The sequence below is a fragment of the Mesitornis unicolor genome, unplaced genomic scaffold (assembly GCF_000695765.1).
Source record: "Mesitornis unicolor isolate BGI_N332 unplaced genomic scaffold, ASM69576v1 scaffold174, whole genome shotgun sequence".
NCBI lineage: Eukaryota > Metazoa > Chordata > Aves > Mesitornithiformes > Mesitornithidae > Mesitornis > Mesitornis unicolor.
In genome coordinates this window covers 13,570-22,618 of record NW_010177782.1, presented here as the reverse complement: position 1 = coordinate 22,618, position 9,049 = coordinate 13,570, and the positions used below count along the sequence as shown (strand labels likewise).

General features: G+C 47.7%; 1 protein-coding gene across 1 annotated transcript in view; it reads right to left on the bottom strand.

Moving 5' to 3' along the window:
- The window catches only part of RAB11FIP3 (RAB11 family interacting protein 3 (class II)), a gene marked incomplete at its 5' end in the record, with an annotated part of 73,850 nt that overhangs the window by 51,235 nt on the left and 13,566 nt on the right, over positions 1-9,049 (bottom strand). Inside the window, one exon of the mRNA XM_010182200.1 lies at positions 2,183-2,276. Coding sequence (XP_010180502.1) covers positions 2,183-2,276 — 94 coding nt within the window. The remainder of the gene's footprint in view (positions 1-2,182; positions 2,277-9,049) is intronic.

The following is a 9,049-nucleotide window of genomic DNA, read 5'->3' as shown; positions in this document are numbered from 1 at the left end:
GCCCTCCCGCAGTCAACATTACCTGGCCAGACAAAGATTATGGCAGCAAAGAGATCAGAATTGGCTCATGGCAGTGGAGAGGTGTGTTGTGGCTATCAGCGCTGTCTGAGTGGTTAAGTGGTGCTTTGCTTCGCACTGGAGGCAGAGGCAAGTTGAAGAAGTCCTAGATCAGTGTGTTCCCCAGCCAGTGGGAACATACCTCCTACAGCTGGCACAGGAACAGCACCGAGGAGTTCAGCATCCTCCCTGGATGCAGAGGCCAACAGAAATCAAAAGCACCTGTATGAAAAGCAGCTGACTATGCCAGTTCTGTGAGTTTTGTAACTGCACCTTCCGTTTCCCAATCTGGACCATAAGAGCTTTTCTCCTATGGAGAGCATCCAAGAGAGCACAGAGAGGGAAAGAAAAGTGGAGCATCTTCAGAAACAAACCCTCACCTACATTAAGAAAGAAACTGCAAGGTACAGCCTTACCTCAGGTCTCGCTTCAGTGTCCGGCCAAAGAACTACAGAGCACCAGGAAACACAACAGAACTATCTCTGGCTAAAAATAGACCCAGCTAATTAACAAAACCTTGTTAACAGGGACACCCGGCAGCAAGCATAACCTCTTCTTTCTTTACAAAGGGATGATCAACATTGACTGTTCCAGCAGCAGCAGCAAATCCTCAAGATTACTTCAACGTGAGCAACTGCTCAGCGGGTGAGACCCAGGGAAATGCTCTCTGTGCCCCGTCCTGGGTTTCTTTTATAACTGTTTAATGCCGTGCAGCGTTAGAGTTCTGCCTTTCTTAACCACTGTAATAAATACATATCAATCTCTTTCAAGTTTAATAAATGGGGATCCTAAAAGCTTTGTCCCCATCTGCTTTTTCCATTCAATTAATATAACACAACACCAGGGCAATGAATTATTGAAGAGAAATACAAGCCAGAGCTTTCACAAACACACTCTACTCCAGTAGCAATTTATTACAAATTAACAGCATGCTGCATTTCCTCCTGCATCATGAGAGCCGGGAATCAGCTGCACTGGCAAGCTACACCAGCCATGAAAACCTTGGAGCTGCCATAAAACACTACAGTCTTGAGCACAAATAAGCTGGAGTGGGAGGGGGGAGCAGAAGGACAGATGGACAACCAACAGAAAACCAAAAGTCACTTCTACTTTGAGGATTTTCTACTCATGAAACATCATGGTTTGTGTAAGAATAATTGGTCTTTTCAAATCTTTGCTTGTATCAGTGCTCAAAAGCGTGCTCAGTGTGCAGGGCTGACAACACGGTGCAAGCTCATTGCTGCATGAGAGCAATGCTAAAGCTTCAGACAAGCATTGCTGTGAACAGAATTGATTAATGTGCAAGTATGTGCAGATTTGCACATTTAAAATTACATCTGCTCAGCAGGAGGCTTCCAATATTTTTCACACCCTGCTCTTAACAACACACTTGCCCCAAAATGACCCTCTAACACTGACATTAGAGGGGACTCCCAAACTGCAAAAACAACAGCTCTTCTCCAGCAAAGCAGTTCAAACGCCAACCAGTCAGAAAGATACTTCACATTTCACCAGGCTGTTGCTCTGGAGGTACTCACAGCAAGCCCATCAAGAGCAACACGGGTATTGTCACAGGCCTGTTTCGGGGGCCTGTTTAAAGATTACCAACCAGTCAGTGAGTTCCAAGCTCTTTTTTAATGTGCTTCTTGCTAGAAATCATCTGGGCGTGTTGGTCCTCCAAATAGCTGGAGTGAAGGCAATGCATTAGTGCCCAGGGTTTAGGAGATGTTACACTCTGTCGCAGCCAGGCCTCTCCAGCAGCGTGCCAGCCAAGAGCTGCTCCTCTGTCAGAGCAGCAAATTCCCCCCCAAAAAAACCATTGGTGAGAGCAGACACCAAACCAAAAGGGATTTTCCCTCCATGGCTTTTCTGCTTCTAATATATGCTTAGGAAGGAACTTTCCTGACAAACAAGATATCATGCAACCACAACTGCTGTATCACCTTTGTCAACTCTATTAAATGCACCCAACCTCTCCCCCTTGTCCTCTGTCCAACATGGAGTAGTGACTTTCAGAAAATAAACCCAGCTTGTTTTCAACAAGCAACATCTCAGCCGCGTTAACCCCTGCGGCGTTAAATTCGGTGTCTCCCCGTCTTCCCTCTCAGCAAAGCAGCGAACTCACCTCCATTTTTGATAGCTCTGATCCCCCGATGGAAATCTTCGAAGCTGATGACTCCAAGTCCGCTCGGATCGAGGTACTTTGTTAGGTCCTTTACCTGCAACCACAAAAGCAGCGTTACCCCACAGAGAAACACCTTGTAACGAGTTCTTCCTCCTTACACGAAAAATTAGGCTAATAGCAGTGAATTTCTTAAATTGACAACAAACCGTAGCTGCTCTCCTTGAAGTAAGCCTAAGCAATCAGTACAGGGGGGTTAATTAGTACTTGGTTGGTGCTGAAACTATTGCTTAGTCTTGAAACGTAGGTTAAGGCAGTATTTCTTGCAATGCACTCCTCCTCTGCCAGGGATTTGTTTATTTTTCTGTTTTTTAAAGAGGTCCTATCTGAACTGGGAAAACTCAGTAATAGGCTGCCCAGTAGGAGGGCCCAATTAAGAGGATTCAGTGATAATGAACTGCTCCACGTTACCAATTTAGGCCACATAATTGAAACATTTTCACAATTAGACAATGCCTGAGGGAGAAGGAATCACGTCAGCTAGTGAGGATTAGGAAGCGGATGCCGGAGCAGGCATACATGTGGAGGAAGGGAGGTTTGTGAGACCTGGCGAGGATGGTCTGGGCACTTCAGGCAGAGCAGGCCATGGTTTGAGGGCAAAATCAGTCATTCCTCATGGCCCAAACAAAGCCTTCAAAAAGGTACATCTGGTTCCTTCCTTCCCTGCTGCCACAAGCCTGCCCTTCGGAAAACCCTTTACACCACTGAAGTTCTCAAGCTGAGACAATCAGACATTTTTTTTCCTGCTTAAAAAAATGCAGACCCTCATTTTAAGAGGTACTGAGGCATCTTCACATATTTTAGAGCCACATCCTTCAGCTCAGAAACAAGCCCAGGAGGAAGCACGGTGTAAGAGGTGAAAAAAGGGATTGCATCATTAGCTCCATACTCAAAAGCTGCCTGCAGCGCTGCCCTCGCCCTGCCGAACAAACAGACCTCTCCTCCTCCTCCGGAGCTGACGCACATGAGGAAGTCTTCAGGCGGTCGGCAGTGCTGGATTTGCTCAGCTCTCATGAGCACAACCGGCTGCCCTTCAACTCACTTGGGCAATCTCTCAGTTTCGGTTTGTTCTTGGGGAAAAAGATGGTGAATCACAAAACCTCTCCTTCCAGGGAAGGAAACCTCACATCTAAAAGGAGATTTAACATCTGACCGTGTGGAAGAAAACCGAGCCCAGCTGTGGTGCTCAGAGCCACCTGACTCATTACAAATCAGCAGGGGGGTTTGTTTGCTTCCTTTTTGTTTTGTTTTCCTTAAATCCAGGTTTGTGTTTATGCAGGAAAATCCCATCTGCCACACGCTCAGAGCTGTTCACCCACGCGTTCACGTGGTTTCTAACACATCTGGGGGAGGCAGGAGAAGTCTCGGCTTTGGACACCCCACCTCCTCGCAGCAGCGGGGAGCACACTGCCAGCACGGAAGAGACCACAGGGCTGAGACCATAAAAACCACGCAGAGAAAGCCCAAAGCCCCAGCACGGCACAGGCTTGCCCACTTGCTGTCTTACACCATCACGAACGGGGAGAGGAAAACATAACCATGTTTTCCAATTTCTGGGGAACCTTTTCAGCAGACAGATAACAAAACTGTTGAACACACACGGCACACATTGACTCGGATGAGTCAGGCTTCTTGTACATTAAACAAAGGTATTTTAGACTAATAAAAACAACTCACAGGAATGTGTCGGTTCCAGTTAATGCATCTGGCAGCTTCTTTGAGTTCAAAAGCTGTAGCTTAATTTGTTATCTGTGTATATAGATAACAGAAATGCAAGTGACATTTAATCAGACCTGATAAGCCTAGAAGTGATTATCATGACACACTCTGAAGTTTCTGTCATACGGGACATGCAGGCAGGGCTGCTCACAGCACGGGCAGCTTCGAGCCTTTGTGCCACCACCCCAGCAAGGCACTGCTCTTGTGCAAGAGGGACAGAGCAGTCGGACAAGTGTTTTGCTTATGCAAGAGAGAGGCACCTATGTATTTAAATTAAGCTGTGGGCAGGGGGAAATGAGGGGAAATGTTTCTTAAAACTTCACAGGCCTGACATTAGAGATGCAAACAAACAAAAGCCACACAACTGACGAAGCTCAAACCCATGGTTGTACATCTGTGCTGATCCAAACCCACCCATACTTGCTGTCCAGGATTAAAAGGAACTCTGAGCATTAAATAACTGATGAGATGCCGCTCCCATCACCACACTGAATGTGTGTGGCCGCTGACAGCACACAGAGAACAAGGACATCAGCAGTGCCTGCCTGGACCTCCAAACCCCTGTCAGAAGCTGCCCAGGGAGAGTAGAGGCTGTGTCCTGTGGGCCAGCACCCAGCATCTCCTGGCACCCACAGCAATGCTAGGGGAACACATCCCTGCCCCAGCCCTTTGGTGCCCATGAGCATCCAAACCTGCCTCCACCACCGCTGAGGCTGAAGCTCCAGAAGCTCCACACATGCTCTGTACAGGAGGGCCTTCTCCTAACTCTTCTGCACCTATTTTCTGCTATTTCATCAACTGCCTCCCAGTTCTACCACTGAAAAGACATGCCAAGATGCAAGCGTGACTCCCCTGAACCATACTCTCCTCTCCAAGGAGTCCCAGCCCCTTGCAAGGCAGCTGCTCCAGCCCCTTGGCCATGTTAATCATTTCCTGCACCCTCTCCAGTCCCTCCCTCCTTTTTGGACATTCAGGCCAGAGCTGCACACATTGTTCAAGACAGAGTACATCAAGATCTTGAATGGTGCCAAACACAGGTCCTCAAACCGTTTTAGCAGTTCTGAGTCACAGATTTGTTGTTTTTAGCTGAAGAGTAATCTGCAAGAGTGCAGGAGTTACCACCACACTCCTATAAGCACAAAAGCAAAAGTTAACACTCTACCAAACTGCAATGTTAAGCTAAAAGCTGGCAGATAAAAGCCACAGTCACAGGGAGGTACCTTATTTTAGCCAGCAAGAAATAGTAAAAATAAAGGTTTTGCTTACTGCATGTGTTTGTAGCTGGTTACAAACTTTTTTTGAAGTAAGAGCAGCCAGAAATACAGAGTATTAAAGAGTCAAAGAGGATGACGTGGTTTAAATAGCTGATTTAAATCCTGGTGGAAAGCGAGAGGTTTAAACTACTTTAAGTCAATCTACCTTAAGCTGAGTACAAACACAAGCCTGCAGAAGCAGAACCAGCGCTGAGAGCTGCCAAGGGAGCTCTCCTCACTCTGCGCCAGGGACGAGGCACAGCCCGGACTGAAGCTGGAATGAGCTCCAGACACAAGTCCATCAGGGATTTCTCCTGGTAAGGGACAGGAAGAAGGCAGCAGACTGGGGAGAAGGAGGGAGGTATCTGGCATCTCAGCAACAGAGTCACACTACTATGTCTTCTCCTGTGTTAAAGAACTCTGCAGGTAGGGCATTTTGCCTTCCAAAACCAACAGGATTTGCTGCCAACCAACACCCATCCCCAACAACCCCCTCCAACCAGGCCACCTCTGGGTACATACGCCAGCACCATGCCGTACTGCTGTGCTGGCTGTTAGGTTTCCCCACCACGTGGGGCACAAAAAGAGCTTCCTTGCTTTGATGCAGTGAAATCGGTTCAGCGATTTCGAGCCTCAGCTAAGCCAATGGTGACAACTCCAAATTCAAATTAATACAAAGACCTGGCAGCCACACAATGAAAGTTTCCAGGGAGGCAAGGGATTCCCCAGCTGTGAGCGGCCCTGTTAAGCAGCCTGGAGGAAAAGGAAAAGGAAACTCCAGGCCTTTTCTCTTTACCTTATTGATGCTCCGTGTCTCCACCATGTAGCAGATGGATCCAGCAGAACAAAATACTCACTGTGCTTGTTTTAAGCATTGGTCTCTGAAGGAAGGGAGGGCTGCGCTGGCCAGCTGACACCCTCCTTGTAACCCCTGAGCCTGCCAGAAGCCTTTCTTAATCTTCTGGCAGAGACTGGGGCTGAATCAGCTTCCAAAAAGAAATTCTTCTGAGGGGTGAAGTGAGGGTAGGAGATTTCCAGTGGCCACAGCAGTCAGGCACTCCACAAGGAAGAGCTGGCAGAGCTCTGCTCCTGTGGTTGTGTGATATCTCACACAGATGATGCTTCCAGCCCTGCCACAACCAAGGCCACGTCTTGTCCTCTAAACCGCATAAGCCAATTAATTGATGATACCATAGTGGGAGTAATCAGTACAACATTTCAGTACAGCTTTACTTTACACAGACTCTGGAAGCAAGCCCAAAGGAGATGAAGAGGTGGAATCAATACTGATGTATTCCTGATACAATATGCCCAAATACTCGAGGGAGGCCAGTGAGCAGGCTGCAGGTCCCGCCAAGAACTTGTGCACCTGCAGTCTCACACACGCTGCAATAAGCAAAGACGGATGCTTTTGCCTTGACGCTGCTCCCTCCTTTCCTGTGGTCTCAGCCTTCTGAGCAATAGGACAAGTGCCAAGGTAAAGTCATGGGAAACTGACTGAGGGTGAAGATCTGGTCTTCTTAAGAGATGACTTCTACTCTCAGGCACCCAAAATGGACCAACCACATGGATTACATGCAAAAAGAACCTAGACAGCTGCAAGAAAGACACCAAGAAAGCTGCCCAGGTAAGGAATACCATGCCAGAGACTTACCAAGGTCTGGTTAAACCAGGTGCCTGGCATGGCATGGTTTGGCTGCTTGTGCAAACAGAGACAAACCAACCCATCCATGAAAATATTCACAAAACCAGTAAGCCCAGTCCAGGTTCTGACTAGGTGACACATGCTTATTGCTGGCTGGGACTTGATTTTAGCCCAGAACATCAGAATAACTGTTAACACAGCCACCAGAGGAAGACTTTCATCTGCGAACTCATTGCCATACTTTGACCTGATGGCAGCAGCCAGCGCTGGCTGGGGACTGGTGCAAAAAGCAGCACTACCTGCGAGTAGTTCAAAACACATTTGCATTTCACTTATTAAAAACTTTTTCAACAGAGAGGCAAAGGCTAGCCAAAAAGGTAGCACTTAGGCACTCAGACTGGAGCTTTGAAAGCAGCTGTTCAGTGAGAGGGTGGGTTGGGTACCCCCGCCTCGGGCAGGCATTCCAGCACCAAGGCTGCGGTGGGCAGAGAAAACACGCGGTTGCACGACTACATCCTGGCCAGCTCCGGTTACCGGCCCCTCCACTGCTGCCTGCCAGGCTGTGCTCACAAACCCCTCAATGTGAACATGCAGTTGTCAGGGCAGGGACCAGGGCAGGGAAAGACCATCCCAGTGCATGGCTCACAGGGAGCTCTGTGAAATTTTTCTCTCCTGAATGGAATATATTGCAGGAACCTAATAGGTTTAATGACACCTTACTCTCGTCTCTTCCCCTTCAGGAGAAATAGGAGCCTTCGTGGTTAATTTAAACACAGAGTGAGGCAGGACCAGGAAAGGAAGCAGGGTCCACGCTAGACAAGCTGCAGCTTCAGCATCAGCTTCCAAAGGGCCAGCTTCCACCTGGTTCTTATGAGGAAAGTCTAAGGAAGGAAAGCAGTCAGCCCTTTGGTGGGCAAGGACCCCGGATACAAGCAAGGGGAAGTGAGTAACTGCAGGCTTTCACCATCCCTGTTAACAGGCCAGAAAGGTTTCCAAAACATTTGTGAAGATGTTTAATCAGCTTTGCATGATTAAGCACAGTGCATGCAGCTGTCGTTCCTCACACATCTGGATATTCGGCTTGGACACAGAATCTGAAGTATGACAAACAGAAAATAAAACTTCGCTTTTAGTCCAATATTGAGCTTTTCCTAACAGCCTCTATTTTTCGTTTTCTCCAGCTGGACCACGCTTTCCTTTGCTGCCCACATGCTCTGCTGCTTGGACCTCTGCCCGGCTTGGTGCAAGGCTCCACACTGTGTTAAACATGCCCAAAGCCAGCCTTTGTCTTCTGTTTGGCCTTAGAAAAAGGCTGCTCGCACCATCTCTCCTCATCTCAAGTCTTTGGATTGCAGCAGAGCCTGGTTTCCAAGGACCTGTTTGCAGACAGCCTGCTGTGTCCAGCAGCACCGGGTTTGCCTGCTTCATGCCGCTGGTAGGAAGGGTCCCAACAAGGGACAACGCAGACCCCTGCCAGCCAGCAGCCACTGCCCATGCCAGCACACTTACTCTACCAGTTTACAACTCGAGGACTTTCAAACAAAGCAGAGGACCAAAAACGTCTTAAAATCCAGTGCATCTTAGAGCTTTAAACATGAGAAACTCATGTACATTGAATAACCAGGTCCAGGGTATACAGGGGCCCAACAAAGCCTACTTGGTTGAGACAGAACACGAAAATCCAGACACCTCTCACGTAGCTCTGACTACCCTCTTCTGTCTGCATGGAGCCCAAATCTGCCCTGAACATCTTTCATCTTTGGAGGGCATATAGTATTATAAGTCCCACAAGCTCTGAACTCAAGCAGAACGAAGGCCAAGGATTTTTAGCTAGTGATACTCTAAAGTGCAGGAGAGGGCTCGTACCAGATGCTCTCCTCTTTGTTTAGCCGGATCTCTGGCCTGAGGTGGTACACAGGAATTTAACAGAGCAAGCACACGCAATGTAAAAAATCTCTCATGGTTATGCAAAGGTGGATGCAACATCTCTTGTCTCTGCATTTAACCAAAGGGCATGAGCCCTTTGTACTCATTTGTTTGTACAAACCCTCCTCATCTCTCAAGGCTAACCTCATCGTTTCAAGAAAAAAAAAAAAAGTATTTTAAAATGCTAATTACAGAAGTCAGCAACTACAACAAGTTTAGTTGTATTTTTTTAATCTTTGGAAAATGTGCAAACACACTGGGACTGCT